This window comes from Geotrypetes seraphini, chromosome 4, assembly GCF_902459505.1.
Source record: "Geotrypetes seraphini chromosome 4, aGeoSer1.1, whole genome shotgun sequence".
Classification (NCBI taxonomy): Eukaryota; Metazoa; Chordata; class Amphibia; order Gymnophiona; family Dermophiidae; genus Geotrypetes; species Geotrypetes seraphini.
This window is the reverse complement of record NC_047087.1, coordinates 59,677,862-59,696,327: the sequence shown is the minus strand read 5'-3', so window position 1 is coordinate 59,696,327 and position 18,466 is coordinate 59,677,862. Positions and strand designations below refer to the sequence as shown.

Below are 18,466 nucleotides of genomic sequence, written 5' to 3'. Positions count from 1 at the left end.
CAGAGTCACTAAATTTACCGATCCTGTAACGATCGTTGCTAAACCGGTTTGAGTGGTTTTGCGATTATTCGTGTTCCCCAACCCGATTCACAAAACTGCTGTCCGATGAGTTTCTCCGAGCACTCACCCAATCTCTGATCCGAGCATGCTAATGAGGGGATTAGTAATGAAATGCCATGCAAAAGTAGGCAGTGATCGAATCACAAACCAGAAGAAGCAATACCGATTGGGTTTGCCGATCTGAAAAAGAGCGACTGTTCAGGACCAGTCGCTCACTATCCTTGCTGACTCTTCTCCTCTGAAATATCAGTATCGAGGTTACAATCCCGCCTAAAACAACTATTAAAAATAATTATAAAATAACTATAGATATGCCCAAGAACTCATTTGTGTGTTATGTGCTGTATCATGTGCGCTGTCCAACAGTTTGCGATTGCTCCTTCCAAACCTTCTATGAACTCCATTCAACAGCTCCAACTCCATCCACAGCTTCAATAGCTACCAGCAAAAACTTCCAAGACAAGAAAAATCTCTTTTCTAGTATTCTTTATATTGCATTTTTTTACGACAACAATGCCTTGCAGTTGATGCATTCGACACGCACCAATGACGTGCGCACATAAACCACGTCCACAAACTGCGTAGTAAAGGGTGAAGTACAAGCAAATGCGTACATTGCATCAAGAACCAACAAGAATACTCTACGCATGCGTTTCGATCGCTCTCGCTGAAGGGCGTACGTCCGATCAGATCATTTGCAAGTAACTCTATTGTGTATCAGCCGCTTGGCAAAAATCGGCCAGAGAATCAGCCAACAGCGATCCCGTCAGTAAGTTTAATGAATCAGGCCCATAGTGGCTTCTGCATTCGTTTAGTTGTTTTCTTATATGTTGCCTTTCAAGAAAATACCAAAGTGGTTTACATATTAAATTATGATTAATGTATGAGCCCTTCTACTTACAAAATAGGTGGCAGTAAAGGCTCATGCGCTAATTTTTGGTAATGGTCCTGTGCTAATGGCCTGTGCTATATCACAGAGGAATATTTAATATCTCCCCATCAATATTTAAATAAAATAAACCATTAGCACATGGCCATCAATTTGGAAAACAGAATCTAAGAAAAAGAAAGATAGAGAAGAGTATGACACCTAGAAGTGGCGAGCAGGGCAAAATTACATGTCATATTAAAGTATTCCAGAGTAGCACTCAAATATTACAGCCCAAAGACCTGTTGATTCACTCAGGTTTTCAGGCATGACTTGAAGGAGAAATAGGAAATTTTCCCATAAAGATAAAGGGAGGGGAGACCGCACCAGGCACTGTCTTTGGGGGGGGGGGCACTAGTGCTTCTCTTCCTCTCTACCCCCCCCCCCACACACATACCTCTTTAAACGTTTGCCAATGTGAGCAGCATCTTCCACTTGCTACTCACGTCGGCCTCAGCTCCCTTCTGACATCATTTCCTGGCCATGGGACCAGGACATGATGTCAAAAGGGAGCTGAGGCCAGCACAAACAGCAAATGGAAGATGCTGCTCAAGCTAGCAAATATTTCAAGAGAGATGCGGGGAGACGCTCAAGCAGCAGGGAAAAGTGGGGGGGGGAGACACTTAAGCGGCTTTGATGGACACCACTACCCCAGGCACCACGCTCCCTCACTACGACACTCATAGAATGTTTATATTATTTATATATTTAAGATATATTCATGAATATCCTGTCAAGAAAATATTTTGAGCAGGTAACAATAAAATATCAGGCATCAATATGAGCTTTACACACATAAAACACGAATGAGAATGTAATCAAATATATTGACCATTCTAAAATCAAATACAGAAAAAAAAGCAAAGAGGTATAAATATCTTTACAAAATTTAAATAATCAAATTCTAAACGCGATAAACTCAACAGTTCATTCCACAGAATAAGGGTGTGTTATTGTAAGTTTCTCCCCAGTCCAATCTTTGGCCATAATGTACACAACCTGCTTTTACACAGCCCCAATTCTATAATCTTGCACACCTATTTTTGCACTTAACAAAGTTGCATGCACACGTTATAGAATACTGCCAGCTATGTGTGTGAGTTAATTGTTAAATTAGGCACTAATTGGAGTTATTAATCAATAATTGGCTATAATTGCAGTTAAGTGGCACTAAATAGAACTAATTTGCAGTTACAGGTGTAACTGCAATTAGTTGGTATTCTAAAAAGTTAGGGCTTCTTTTACCAAGCTTAAAAGAGTTTACCCATAAGACACGCTGAAGCATCCCTGGTAAGTTCCAAATGTGCAAGCACAAACCAGGTGCCAAAACTTTTTAAAAAAGCTTCCGGGAGGGGGCAGAGAGTGGTGCAGTGGTTAAAGCTACAGCCTCAGCACCCTGAAGTTGTGGGGTCAAATCTACACTGCTCCTTGTGACCTTGGGCAGCTCACTTAATCCCCCTATTGCCTCAGGTACATTAGATAGATCGTCAGCCCACCAGGACGGACAGGGAAAAATGCTTGAGTAACTGAATAAATTCATGTAAACCGTTCTGAGCCCCCCTGGGAAAATGGTATAGAAAATTGAATGAATTAATAAATAAATAATCCATGCATCTACATTGCTGTGAGCTGATTAATGTATGAGCCCTTCTACCTACAAAATAGGTGGCACTAAAAGCTCAAGCGCTAATTTTTGGTAATGGTCCTGTGCTAATGGCAACATTAGCACATGTCCATCAATTTGGAAAATTGGCCATTTCTGGCAGCAGATTATAAATTTAGACTTACTACTTGGGCAATCAAGCTGTCAGAAAAGTCTTTTGAATGAGCAGTACCCCATTGGATGAAGGGATTGTTGTCCACTCTCCCCCCTCCACACACACACATCCCTGCAGTGGTTCTAAACTGCTCTGGTCTGGAAAAGGTGAGTGGAATATCAAATGTTTAAACAAACATAAACCCCTGAAAGTGAAACTGGCAAGGATACACGGCTCTGTGACAGCTTCAGGAAAAACAGACACTGGCGTTTCAAAAATAGCACATGAATGTCTTTGTGGCCTTTTTCATAACATACGACCATAAGAATAGCCTTACTGGATCAGACCAACGGTCCATCAAGCCCAGTATCCCTTCTACTGCTGCCTCTGCTCCGGAAGAGGTAAGTGACGTCGGTGGGGGGCTGGGCTGGCAGACGCAGGGAGTTGCGGAAAGGTCCTGCGATGACTGCGGCTGCCGGTCCGCCCTCCTCCGACGTCATTTATCTCTTCCGAAGCAGCGGCAGCAGTAGTCGTCATCGCGGGACCTTCGTGCACTTCAGCGCGGCTGCCGTATTTATGCTCTGGAATAAATATGGCAGCTGCGCTGAGGTGCCATTTTCAGCAGCGAGCTTCCGGATCCAGTCGGCTGTGCACCCCCTTGGAGCGTGCATCCGGGGTGGATCGCCCCTCTCTTGGTATGCCACTGTGTCCAAGCCACACGTATCCAGTACATGACCATCCATTTACTGCATGTCCTTCCAAAGCGCTGCTCCATGTGCATGGAAACGCGTGAGCCTGCTTTTATGCCATCTGCTTGTAGGTTCCTAAGGGCATTGCACAGAGTGGCAATGTACCTGTATAGACTGTAAAATACACTGGCACCCCCTTAATAGTACATGCACACATTTATACTTTTTTCAGAGCAGGTTTACATTTGTGCATCAAAATTTGTGTACTTCTGTGGTTCAGGTGCCTATTTTATTAAAGGCAAATAAGCACCTAAGTGGCCTTCATAAGATGTCATTAAATCAATTCTCTTAAATCACTGGCCAATTTATAATAAACACTATCTTATCTGTCCAAAAAAAGGTTTTCTATTGATGACTCATATAGACTCAAAAAAGATTATAGACCTCCCATATATTTATAATCATCAGTCTAAATTTATTTTTTTTTATGTGGAATTTTTAAAAATGTGCATTTAAAGGGTCATGAATTTGGTATTTTGCATTTTGAAGATACAACCAAAGCAGTTTACTTTATTATTATTATTATTATTGTTATATTAAGGTACTTTCTCTGACCCTACGGGGCTCAAAATCTAAGTTCTTGTACTTGTGACAGTGGAAGGTTAGGTGACTTGCCCAAGGCCACAAGGACGATTTAAAGTAACTTGCAATAAAGATTTAAGGTGTGGTAAAAATCAGATGGTTGATGCATCTCAGTTTCCTGTGTGAATGACTAACCTGCAGTATCTCAGAATTGTAGGTTAGTCGCTCCTGTGGTATGAGAACAACACTGCTTGCAATCAACATTACATGCAGCACTATTTTTCTGTCTCGGGAGTATAAGGCTACAAAACTATAGTCAAATGCTCCCAGGCAGCTTTTAAAAGGGCTAGGCTGAAGTCCCCTCCCTCCCAAACCTCCCCCTTTTGCTAACTCCCACATAGAGAGCCCCTAAATCAGACCTCCCCAGATGGCCTCCCAACTCAGATTTCTTCCTGAACACTCTCTCTTCCTTCAACTCCTCCCCATTTCCCATAAGGCTCCCCTCCCCTCTCAGTCTATCTGGCAAATCCTAGAAGGGGTATATTGGGATTGGGGCATGTAGGATTCCCAGTCACACCTAACTCTTCCAGTGCTGGGTTCAAAATGGGGCTGGCAATCCCTATTTGTAGTCTTGTATTGCCACTAAGCATCAAGCTGCCATATAAGGACAAAAGGCCTTTTTGGAAGTAGCTCAGGGGCATCGAGCCATAGCTTTGTAGATATGCTGAATAATGTGATGTGCGTTTTACCTGCGCAAATAGGAATTTTGAAAACTGACCACCCTATATGCTTGTAAAATTATGTCAACTATACAAATACATTTACCATAATAGGGTAAGGTGTTCCTAGGGGTACTTTTGAATTTCCATAAAATACATTAAGTTAGTCCAATAAAAAGGTATTTTTTCCCCTTTATGTTTTTGTTTTATTTCTACATATTACCTTGATGAGTGGACTAACCCGGCCACCACACCATTTCACAAAAGTATGTATGTATTCCTTTGTCAAAAAAGCAGGTGTAAGTGTATGCATTTGTCAAGGTGAACGTATGCACACACTTTCAGTGAGAGAATTCTAATTAACAGCATTGCCAAGTTATTCAATGAAATTGCTTAAGCAATTTGATTACATGTCACAAATTTTTGGCACTTTTATAGAATTAAGGGGTTAAAGACAGGATTCATGACCCGCTCTTTGAGGGCTAAGTTAACATGGATTTGGCAGTGATATGCCGCCTTTCCAATGTTAAACTGTTTTAAGGTATGAATAGACATAAACAAAGGTGAATCAGAGTATCTGAATTTTCAAAAGATGTGTCACAAAGTTTCCCATGAGAGACTTGCTAGAAAATTAAAATGAATGGGATTGTAGGTAATGTTCTATTTGCTAAAACAAAGGGAATAAAGTGCAGGACTAAATTATAATTTCTCTCAGCAGAATACCTCAAGGATTGGTGCTGATACATTAGGTGCCACCTTTAAAGCAAGTCAGAGAAATTATTTTTTTTTTCACTTGGCACAAAGCTGCAAAAACAATGTGTTTTGTTCTTTGGGTTCCTGTTGGATATATGTGACATGGATTGACTACTGTCAAAAGGCAAAGCAAAAAAGCAAAAACAAAACCCCAACAGGAACTGCAGTGAAGATGCAAAGCAAATAAATACATAAAACTGCAGGAAAATGTACAAGGTGCAGGAATTTATTCAATAAAAGTCATAAAAACATATATTAACAGCATACATAAAATAAATATATCCGTTCCTGCACTTTACATTTTTCTGCAGTTTTGTTTTTGGTTTCTTGACTACTGTCAAAAACAGGAGAGTTTTTGATGGACCAGTATAGCTTTTCTTACATTCTTATGTTATAAAGTTCAAGAAAAAGAACAGGAGGAGAAACAAGATGGGGAAAAGAGGGTTATAAATGGAGAGTAACAGGCTTAGGAAATGGTGTTTCCAAGGGGTAAAGGCCAAATCCTATTTTGAGAAAACCTCCCAAAAAGTGTACTGTCAATTAAAGTGCAGCATTTAATGCAGCAGAAGCTATTGATCTGGAAAGCACTTTTTCAGGGGCCTCAGAAACAAAGAGGCACAGGTGAAAGATGGAAGTGGGGCAACAGAAAGGGTCACAGAAAACAAAACAAAATCTGGCAAAAAGCCACTGCACAGAGATCAAAGGTCATTATGAACAGCTGACCCTCCCCTTCCAGCCTTCCCCCCAGGACAACTGTAGTCGAACATTGACAACTTCATTCAGCCTCATGGTTTGTCTAGCTGGTTAATATGTATTTAGCAAAAGCCAATTTTCTACTTAGTAAACTTATTTTGAATATCAGACACATAGCCCACCATGTCCCAGTATTAATGGCATATGGTACTTCCACTCAGCCCAGTTTGTAATTCAGAAAAATCTCTCCTCTTCAGTTGGCCTGTACTTCTAAGATACAGTAAAATAACCCCTGCAAAAAAAGTCTTCTTTAACAGGTTAAACAATACTATTTCTTTGCTACAAATATGCCTACAGGGACTTCTTATGTTTATGGTGGCAAACTTGAGATGGCTGTTCTAAATCTATTTAGGATAGGATTTTCAGTAGTATTCTGAATACGAAATTCACATCTGGATTGGTGTCTATTACTTTTCTAAGTAAGATTTCTGAAATATTGGCTTTCCTTTCTTTTGCTTTATGATTCTACAAACAGTTAAATCATAAAAAAGGCCTTTTTATTAAGCTACGGCAAACTTTAACACGTATTGCAGGCTAAGACCTTGTGGTATGCTCAAGTGTGCCGTGGTAGTTTTTGGACTGGCATTTGCTTCTTACACGTAGGAAAAGAACTTGGGAGTTCTGATCGACAAATCGATGAAGCCGTTCACACAATGTGCGGCGGCAACGGAAAGGGCGAACAGAATGCTAGGAATGATAAAGAAGGGGATCATGAACAGATCGGAGAAGGTTATCATACCACTGTACCGGGCCATGATGCGCCCTTACCTGGAGTACTGCGTCCAGCACTGGTCGCCATACATGAAGAAGGACACGGTACTACTCGAAAGGGTCCAGAGAAGAGCGACTAAGATGGTTAAAGGGTTGGAGCTGCCGTACAGCGAAAGATTAGAGAAATTGGGCCTCTTCTCCCTTGAACAGAGGAGATTGAGAGGGGACATGATCGAAACATTCAAGGTACTGAAGGGGATAGACTTAATAGATAAGGACAGGTTGTTCACTCTCTCCAAGGTAGGGAGAACAGGGGATAGATTCTGTACAAACGTAAGGAAGTTCTTCTTCACCCAGAGACTAATAGAAAACTGGAACGCTCTTCCAGAGGCTGTTATAGGGGAAAACACCCTCCAGGGATTCAAGACAAAGTTAGACAAGTTCCTGCTGAACAAGAACAAATGCTGATAGGGCTAGTCTTAGTTAGGGTGCTGGTCTTTGATCAGAAGGCTGCCGCGTGAGCGGACTGCTGGGCATGATGGTCCACTGGTCTGACCCAGCAGTGGCAATTCTTATGTTCTAATCTAAAGAGGACAAAAAAGTCTTAAAGTCATCCACCTCCTGACTATTTTCTGATTCCAAATGAAGATTAACATCACCTAGTAATAGATTGGGAATGGAACTCCTCTCATATGAGGAAAACGTTAGGGCTGTTCAACTTGAAAAAGAGACGGCTGAGGGGGACATGACTGAAGTCTACAAAATCCTGAGTGGTATAGAACGGGTACAAGTTGATTGATTTTTTTACTCCATCAAAAATTACAAAGACTAGGGGACACTCAAAATTACAGGGAAATACTTTTAAAACCACTAGGAGGAAATATATTTTTTCACTCAAACAATAGTTAAGCTCTGGAACTTGTTGCCAGAGGATGTGGTATCTGCAGTTAATGTTGATGAGTTTAAAAAAGGTTTGAGCACATTTTTGAAAGAAAATTCCATAGTTTGTTATTGAAACAGATATGGGAGAAGCCACTGCTTGCCCTGGGATTGGTACATGGAATGTTGCTGCTACTTGGATTTCTGTAAGGTGACCTAGTTTGGCCACTATGGGAACTAGATGGACCATTGGTCTGACCCGGTATGGTTATTCTTATGTTCTTATCTGTGTGCAGTGTCTTTAAGTGTTTCTCTGTAACTCTCACGGAGCACATATGGCTTTTCTTCAATGTGGCTGCACTTAACTCCACTTCTTGAGGTAGTGTTAAGGATACCCATGCTATCAACAGTTCTGATGTAGGGTCATGAAATGGTTAACTGTTGTTTAAAATATTGCTCTGGCCTACATAGCTGAAAACTGTACAATCTATTGACCTCATCTGCCTGAAATGTATGACCCTGCCTTACCACATTGTAAGCTAAATAGATAAGAGTTTGAGCCATGATGTACCCTGCCCTTCTGTACATGTAACATTTAGAGCTGTAAGATTTAGATAAGCAGAGAAATGAGCTAGTTTCCTTTAGGACTATAAGTTGTATCCCTGAACCTATTATAAGTGCTGGCTTAGGACCAATAATAATTGTAGAAAAGTTATAGAAGTAACAAATGAAAACTGTAGTTTTTGCATATATTAGCTTGCAAAAAAGGGCATAAAAGACCGTGTATTTCCTGTTTCTGACACTCTAGTAGGCAGGCTGTTAACTGCACTAGAGTCCGGTATGCTGTAATAAATCTCTTGTACTTTCTTCACGCCTCTGACTTTGTGTGTCCAAGTGACCTTTCACTGATAGCAAGCAAGAACACCCCAAGTGCTAGCAGGCCATGCTCCCATCTCTGCCCATGACCTGCCCAGATTCCACCCCTATTCGTAGTAGGCAGGAATCATAGGATTTTTATCATGCTGCCTGGATTTAACATACAATAGCCATTAGAACAAGATGTCCTCAACTGGAGGTGCACATTAACACCCACAATAACTGCTTAGCAAAATTTAGTAAATAAGCCTCTTAAAACACTACATGAAAGACCCTAATACTGCTAATCAAGAGCCCCAGGCAAACTATATCACAAAAATTACTTCTTCCCTTCTTTCTTCTTTTCTTTTTCCTTTCTGGTTCTATAAAAAATTAAAACCTGGAGAGTGCGGGGGATTTAATCAGATTGCTCTTGTTAGTATTGTTAAAGGTTGTCATGCGCTGTAGTTGCTTCTTTGTTACTATGATTCTATTGTTTTTTTTATTGTGTGATGATTGTTCTCTTTGCCTTGCTTCTTCAATAAAAATATTCCCCCCCAACCCCCCCCCAAAAAAAAACATTACAAATAAAAAATACAATAGAATCTCAGTTAAACAGTATTCTACTAACTGACACTCTCAACCAACCGGCAAAAAAATATGTCTCCCACACTCCTCAGACAACATCCAAAGTCATGCTCCTAACCCAACAACCCCGCTCTCTCTTTCCCTCCAGCCCCTGATACATTTGCGGCAGGCACAAATCTCCCTTCCTCCAGCTCCCAAAGCATCTGCGGCAGGCACAAATCTCCCTCCCTGCAGCTAGCCCCCAAAGCAGCAGAGCTGGTCCTTCCCTCCCTTATCCGAAGCAGCGAGCCAGTCCTGACAACCCCTCCTCCCTTCCTTCCTTACCTGAAGCAGTAGCGGCAGCCAGTGAGCAGAGGAAGCGCTGTTAATAGGCTGCTTCTGTCCAGCCCTGGCAAGGCCTTTCCTCTGCCACTTCATTTCCGACGCGGCAGAGGAAAGGCCCTGCCAGGACTGGCTGGAAGCAGCATGTTTACAGCGCTTCCTTTGCTCACCGAGTGCTGCTACTGCTTCGGGTAAGTGAGGGGGGGGGGGGGGGTTGTCAGGCCCGGCTCTGCTACTTTGGGTAAGGGAGGGAGAGAGGGAGGTGAGGTTGTCAAGACTGACTCTGCTGCTTTGGGTAAAGGAGGGAGGGGGAGTTGTCATGAGGACCAGCTCTACTACTTTGGGTAAGGAAGGGAAGGGATTGTCAGGACCGACTACCTGCTGCTTCAGGGGGCCGGAGGGAAGGAGGGGTTTTGTCAGGATCAGATGCCTTGGATGCTGGACCTATAAGTGGGGGTGGGGGGGGAAGAATGAGATAGGAAGGGATACCAAACTATTTTTATAGTAACTCTCAAGCAACCAGAAACTACAGTTATCCGGTATCCACCAATTCCCAAGGGTGCCAGATAAATGAGAGTCTACTGTATAAATGCAATAATGATATCTGTTCTACCACCACCACTACCCAAACAGCAGAAAGGTTTTGCTATTCTCACAGGTTAAATCTTATCTTTTAGATATCGTAATTTAAAAATCTTTAAACATGTGAAATATAATGGCCATTCATAAAATTTCCAAAGGCAATAAATTATATGTAATATAGAACAATGACAGTGAGCTCTTTTTCACTGAATCCCTTGTTAACATAAAAAAGGTGTTAACCTCTTACAGACCAAAGGCTACTGTGCACCTTGCTGTGCTTATTTCTCAGTTATGATAACAGTCATCACCAGGTATGGTAAACTGATCTCAGTGACAAATTTTAATGAACCATGAAAAAAACGACAATACTGTACTATAATCAAAACATTTTTATACATATATTCTAGGAATATCTGCAGCAGATTTCATGCACCATTAAAAAAAATGAAAAGGCTTTTACTAAATATCAGGGGATGCTTGGGCAAGGTTTTAGAAAATTAACCAGATTTAGCTAAAATAGTTTCCTTTTCTGTTGCCATATCCTAATTTACCTTTATTCCCCATTGGGGTCACTGGTCTTAGAGGTGCTATGGTTAGTTGCAAATGCTTCTCTTTGGGGGGTAAAAGGGCTATCAGGAGCCAGATGGGTTCCTTCACACTTCATTTATCAAATCGAATACATTAGAGGCAACTCTCCTTTACACACTACTGCAGTTAAACTTCCATGTAATTTGGTAATAATTTTCATTACCAGTATAGTGACCCTATAAAGCCTACAGCAGTTTGCACAGTGAGAACCATATCCACAGCTGTTCTCTTTCTCCTCTCCCTGCTAAGTGTTGAGATTGCCATACTTTATTAACTGAGGACTAACCTTTGAAGAGCAGAGGTCAAGATGGGGTCAGTTCAAAGGGCTCGAGCAGCTCCTTAACAGCTATAAGAACTTGTCCATCAGACACTATAATACATTCTGAACAAAGGCAAAACTTTTAGAAACCCTTGTCCATTTCTGTTAACACCTGGAACATATTCCTGTCATATTACTCAAGGTATTTTTTGATCATTACCACTCTATATAGATTCATTGACATCTCTCAGAGACATGTTGAAATGGCATTGTTCAAGAGATTCTTCTGTACTGAGATGGCAGGTCACAACAGCAAACACATTCCTGGATGATGTGAACTGCAATACTATAACACAAACTGACAGAGAAGTTTTAGCCAATTACTATGCAGAAACACTAGTGCATGAAAAGGGAAACCCACAGGGTATTACAGTATAAACTATAGCTGATTAAAAGGTATTGCTTAAAAGGGCATGCTGGTGAAATCATGTTCCCTTATAGCAAAAGACTCACAGCCAGGCTTGCAAATAGCCAGTCAGTCTATTTAACGCTGCAGCACTAGCTAGATTCATTAAAATATCAGCTTTTAAACTGACTGGCTCCTGCTTTATGTGCTTTAAGTCTACTCTGCTCTGATCCAATGGAATTTATTTATTTATGAAATCTATTTTAAAATATCTTCTTCACTTTTCACTATGTGATATTCATGTATCTCGTTGATGCCTGCAACAAATTTACAGTAGCTAAGAAACAAAACAGGAGAATTGCACGCATTAACAGTAGAAGGAATAGCTGAGAGCTTTCAAAGACTTAAACATCAGTGTCTCTTCAAGAGTTTCAATACAGTCCGTTCTCGCTATTCATATGTCCAATATTTATGATTTTGCATATTTGCAAGTGTGTGAATTATGAACGCTATTCACCATTTGTGCTGCTATGTTCACAAATTTGCGGACTTGCAGATTTAAAAATCAGCTTTCTATGCTTTCACTTTTATTTTCACGCCTGAAAATGGCCACCAAGCAGTATCAAAAATAAAAAAATATGTTTGCAACATTCTGAATGTTCTTTTTATATATATATATTCTTTATTCATTTTTGATATCAAATACAAAGTGCAAACACATAAATAAACAAGTAATATAACATATTGCACTCTATTCCAACAAATAATATAAAACTGTTTTAACCCCCCATCCCACCCTAACCCACCCCCCATCCCTCCTGGATATGTATGGCAATCAATCATGAATCAAAGGGATATAATAATAGTAATAATAATGATGATAGTTCATATTCATATCTTACAATATTTTGTTAACGGGCCCCAAATTTCCTTGAATTTGCTATTGTGTCCTAACTGCAAAGAATTAATGTTTTCAAACGTAAAAATCTGGCATAGGGATTCCCACCAGAAACTATAATTTAAGTTATCCCAACTTTTCCAGTTTTTCATTATCAATTGCATGGCTACTCCTGTCATGATGAGGAGCAATTTGTTCTGATTTGCGTTAATTGGATTTTTGGGTAATAAAATATCGCTCCAAACAATATTGTCATATGATAATGTTTGTGGAACTTCCAATATCGTGATAATTTGACCCCAAATGGATTTCCAGAATTTAAGTATCAAAGGACAATGATAAAGTAAATGATCCAATGTCCCTACAGCAAGATGACAGTGCCAGCATCTATTAGATTTAGAACTATCTAACCTTTGTAACCTAACAGGTGTCCAAAAAGATCTATGCAACAAGAAAAAATAAGTCTGTCTCATAGATGCTCAAGCTGTACATCTGGATCATTCAATGTTTTTGATAAATTTAGCATATGTAATGCCAATCTGGTGTTATTGGAAGAACGTCTTTCAGCAACGAAACCCGTTTCTGAATGTTCTATATCAGTGGTCTCAAACTCAAACCCTTTGCAGGGCCACATTTTGGATTTGTAGGTACTTGGAGGGCCTCTGAAAAATAGTTCATGTGTTATTAAAGAATTGACAATTTTGCATGAGGTAAAACTCTTTATAGTTTATAAATCTTTCCTTTTGGCTAAGTCTTAATAATAATATTGTCATTTATAGCTAAAGAGATATACGATCAAGAAACTGTTTTATTTTACTTTTGTGATTATGATAGACATACTGAGGGCCTCAAAATAGTACCTGGCAGGCAGCATGTGGCCCCCGGGCCACGTGTTTGAGACCACTGTTCTATATGGTTTCTGTCAAGTGCTTTTCCATGCAGAAATCTAACTGGTTTAACTATAGAATCCATTATTCACTTTCCACAGTTTTGAGGAACCACAAGTATGGCTGAAACCTAACATCTATTTTCCCATAGATGCATTGTTTTGCTATTTTATAATTCGTGGTTCATGAAGATTTTTGGGAACCGTACTGCCGCGAATAGACCGTACCACTCAGAACATACAAGAAGGATCTTCTGTTTTAGCTTGTAGCTGGATTAATTCCTCCATTTCTTCCTCCTCTCCCCAACTCTTCCAAAATTATATTACTCCTTTTTGTACACTGCCATAACAACTGAGTTGTGAACCATCAAATGTTAGAATTTGTGAGGGCAAAAATTGCTACAACTACAGTGAAAGAGTAGCTTGGGCAAACACGATTTTTGTCTGTCCTAATCAAGATCTGCTATAAAAGATTTTATTATTATTTGTTAATGAGACGGGACCACTGAATTACTGGAGAGAGAGTTAACGATGAACTGCAGCTGTTGGAACCGTAAGATGAATACATTATTCAAAGTACGGGTGGCAAAAATAAACTTTCTGTCTAACGTCTTTTACTTGACCTAAATTTCTTGAAGTTATACTATCCATAATGTGCTCTCTAATGTGCAATGCGTGGTAATTAGAGTCATCTGTGTTTAACTTGCAGAGAGAAGGGGAAGAGAAATCTATTATCTAATCTAGCTGATCCCCTGATAGCCTGCTGAAAGTAAAATAGTGTAACCTATTGCCCGGCCTTTGACAAGTGCTAATTATTTCCTGTCCAAGCACATTTTTCTTGTGTAATTCCAAAGTACACAATAGGCTGATCTCTAAAACACGGGCTGGCCCTGCAAGCTCCACAGCGGATGTTTAATAACTTTCACCACTGCATGCTTGATAGCTACCATAGTCAATGCTTCATTCCAGACAGACAGCTGAAGCTTTGATGAGGTAAAGTGAGGTGCATGGTAACAGGCTGTTTATGTAGATCATTTGGATGAGACTCTTGGATAGGTTACTGGGATGGGAAACATCAAATAAGGAAAAAAGGATTATGGTTATTCAATCCTCTAGGGACACTTACTGAGCTTTCAAGACTCCCAAGTTCTTGAAATTTTCATTCAGGTGTTTAGTTTTAGGGGGGCCTGCACTTTGTCTCTTGCTACGTCTTTTTCCTTAAGTACTTCAGCATTTTTGTTTCAGAGACTAGACTACATTTACTTTCCGAGCTGGCTCCAGCTTCTGATTAAATTGTTAGTGGCCTGAAGCCCTGTAACCAGACACCTTCCTAAACAAGGCAACCTTCTCACGCTGCCTGATAATATGGCGTGTTAGGAAATTATTGCTAACAAACCAAATGCGCTTGTCGAAGAGGTGCCAGTCAGGGTGGGTGTTTATTCTTCCCTTTTATTTGCTTTAAGATGACAGACTTTTTTTTATTTTTTTGTTTATTCTGCCCTGCGATTCCAGACCTTTAAAGTCTCTCCCATCTGACTTTCATCATACTGTCTTCTAGCATTTCCCCAATGTTTCTTCTTTTACTCAGGGGAAAGCCACATAGAATTGTTCACATCTAGGGTAATCAAAGAAAAGTACTTTTAATACTGCACTCTAACCATCCATTACTATGTACATATTATGGGTCATCATTACTGAAGCTTAATATTCTCTACAGTGCCAAGGATAAAGTTCTTTCACAGAGGCTGATACATTGCACTAAATAAATGGCATACTATTCATTTATTTTTACATACACAGAAGCAAACTGGCTCAGCTTTAGAAGCTTCTCAAGTCTCAATTTCATTAGAAGGAACATTAAGATGAATTGAACAACAACAAAAAAATCCCTGAAAACTAAAAATATTGTGCTGTGCCCTACATTCTAGGAGAGTGTCTCAAAAACGTTGTCAAGCCACGTAGTGGCTGCGGCTTGAGGCATCTGGAAGTGCGTGGATGTCGATATGATTGACATCACATGCATGTGTGATAACCTCACGTCGATGTTCGCACATGTGCAAAGTCCCTCCAGACGGACCCTGAGCCACCAGTGGGGGTGCCAGAAGGGAAGACGCGCGGAGAGAAGGAGAGACACATCCTGTAGGCACTCAGTCAGCGCCCGCACCTCTCCTTCTCCCGGGTGTCTCGCGGCACGCCTGAAATCTCAGGCGGCACACAGTTTGTGATACACTGTTCTAGGAAGTAGAAGGCTCAAATTCAACTGGCAGTAGTTAGAAAAAAAGTTAACCAGGCAAGTTTTAACAGTTAACTTTGGGCCCCTTTAACTAAGCAATTGGAGAATAATTTTATAAACCCTGTTTTACACATGTAAAAGAAGTCTTATAAAATTACCAATGGGCTACACATGTAAAGTATGCATGGTGATAGGCCTGATCCAAAACCATCTCAATGTCCTTGATGTTCCTTTAATTTTCTTTTAAACTTTTTTTTTTTAAGGCCTCAGACTAGCCATTAGGTGCCATGCATTTCTATGGTCACCAGACAAACTTATGGCAATGGCATCCTCATTAGCCCCATTGTATATTTTTTTTACATTTTGCTTATTTAAAGTGCTCAGTGCTATTTTTCTTTAGTGTCTCATATAACTTAATTCTTAAAATTATTATAACTTAATTGACTTATCTTAAGTCAGTCTTGTCTTATACAGTCATCAGGAAGGGACCGACATGTTTCGCCTTCTGGCTGTTTCGAGAAAAGTCCCCCCTTTTCAAACTTGTTCGCACCATCCCGATCTGTATAATGCACCTAATGGCTAGTCTGAGGCCTTAAAAAAAAAAAAAAATTAAAAGAAAATTAAAGGAACATCAAGGACATTGAGATGGTTTTGGATTAGTTATGTTTTCAATGTCTTACATTTGACTGCAATTGATACTGGTGATAGGCCTGGACATACTTTTACGTGACTGAGGTCTAGGTGAGTTCAGAGGCGGAGTCTGGGTGCAGCATGGATGGCGTTGTGATTTCCACACTTTGTTTATAATATACCTGCATATGGGGCGTGGGATAGTTTACGGAGATTAGGGGGGTGAAAAGAGTGGGGTAAAGATGGTAGATGAGGAGATAGGTGTTTTGTTTTATAAGTTTGATAAGTGCTGAAAAATGTTTGGGTACCCACTTTTTGTAACCATTGAGACTAATGTTCTTTGATTTATACCTTGCAGCCTTTTTTGTACTGTTCTTTGTAACGTATGTGTTTATGTCAAATAAAGAGATTAAAAATATATAAATATATATATGCATATGGTTGCTCTTTATGCACAAACATTTATAATGCTTCAAGTAAGCGTAAAACTCTACAGCTTCTTTTCAGCCACAATTTCTGTGGGATTGATGAGGTGATTTTATAAAGACACTTAGGGCTCCTTTTATGAAGGCGTGTTAGGGCCTTAACGCGCAGAATAGTACGTGCTAAAATGTCACGCGCGCTAGCCGCTACCGCCTCCTCTTGAGCAGGCGGTAGTTTTTCGGCTAGTGCGCACTATAGTGCGGCCTTCGCCATGTATGTGGCATGCCAAGCCTAGCGTGCATGGATTCAGGAGAAAGAGCCTCAGAGGATGAGTCTAATCGAGGCAGGTCACCCAGGAGTCGAGAATCTGAAGCAATGGACCTGATCATGAAAGCTGAAATGGTCTGAAGACATTAAAAATGAGTTTACGGTGATAGGAGGCAAGATTAAGGCCATTCGAGATATCAAGCAGGAGACTGTTGAACTGATGGGCAATGTTGAGGAGGCTGAAAGGTGCATTGGAGATCAAGAAGAACTGGTTATGGAACTACAGACCAGTTCTAAAGATATGCGGAAGGATGTTTTGAGCTGTCTATTGAGAGTAGAAGACCTAGACAACAAGTCACATAGGCAGAATATAAGGATCAAAGGGATCCCTGAATCTGGCTCTTTTTGAGATCCTGAGAAGTAATTCAGGAGATTATCATGTTGTGCTGGGGAAGATAATTCTTGTATTCTTATTAAAGTTGATAAGAGCACATTGGGCCCTAAACATGGAGATACACTAAGAGACAAAATTATGTAAACAGGCTATTATAAAGAGAAAGATCAACTTTTGAGAGAAAAAGGATTTATCATGTGGCAGAATCATAAAGTAGAAACCTTCCAAGATCTCAGAGCGGACAGCATTAAAACAGAAATCCTTAATACATAAATGGCAGCTTACCCCTGTAAATGTGTTGTCAAATATCTGGGTTTAAAATATGTCTTTTTCCTGCCTGAACACCTAAAGGATTAACCAGTGAAGCAGCTAGAAGTTCAAAATAAAATACCAAGGGGAAGGCCGTTTAAGCCTAATTACTTTTTTAATATAACATAAAAAATTCTCTATTTTCTAAAATTCCTCCTCAACTAATTATGGTGGTCTAAGGAAAACTCTAAACCCATTACTGTAATATATTACATATATATATATATATATATTTTTTTTTTTTTTTGAATTGTTTATCTGGGGATATGATTCTGTATTTACATGACAATTAGTTGTACTTGTAAAGTTTAGACAATTGAATAAAAATTCATTCATATGTGATGGAGCTGTTCATATTTACAATGATTTTGGGTACAAGTCTTTGAGTATGTGAGCAATTTACGATACCTATACACTATACGATACCTATGCACTATACGATACCTCTGAATACCTTTTTGGGTGACAGAGTGGGGGATCTTGAAGGTCCTCAAGATAAATTACTGTTATCAGCTTTCACAGTGGACAGAATGATGGTTGCACACAATTGGCGGCAGTATGCTCTGCCCACTTTGGTGCAGGCTCGAGCTCAACTAGAATTTAAATAGGACTCTGGATTCGAATGGCAGCCAGTGCAGCTTGTGGTAGAAAGGGGTTATAGAGCTTAACATTAGGCATGCAAGTTAAATCTGAATAAATAAATAGCTCCTTCCATTTCCAGCAGCCTTCCCATCTGTCCTTTTCCATTCCACCTGTACCCCCTTTCCCGCAGCCCTCTTCGGTGATTATGCAGCAGCAGCGATCAAAATAGACTGCTGACATCAGGGCCTTCCCTCTGTGAGTCCTGCCTGTGCGGAAACAGGAAGTTGAAACAAATAGGCGGGACTCGCAGAGGGAAGGTCCCGACATTGGCAGTCTGTCTTGATTGCTGCTGCTGCAGAGTCACCGAAGAGGGTCACAGGTGGAAGGGAAAGGGAAAGGGACAGATGGGAAGGC

At 40.2% G+C, this 18,466-nt stretch overlaps 1 protein-coding gene across 4 annotated transcripts in view; it reads right to left on the bottom strand.

The window, feature by feature from the left end:
• FTO (FTO alpha-ketoglutarate dependent dioxygenase) overlaps positions 1–18,466 on the bottom strand; it is a 658,378-nt gene that overhangs the window by 300,517 nt on the left and 339,395 nt on the right. Inside the window, exon 9 of one of the 4 annotated variants that reach the window (XM_033943296.1) lies at positions 14,726–14,829. The exons of the other annotated variants lie outside the window; for them this stretch is intronic. Coding sequence (XP_033799187.1) covers positions 14,799–14,829 — 31 coding nt within the window. The 3' untranslated portion in view covers positions 14,726–14,798. Of the gene's footprint in view, positions 1–14,725; positions 14,830–18,466 lie in introns of those variants that run through there. 4 annotated transcript variants of the gene reach the window in all.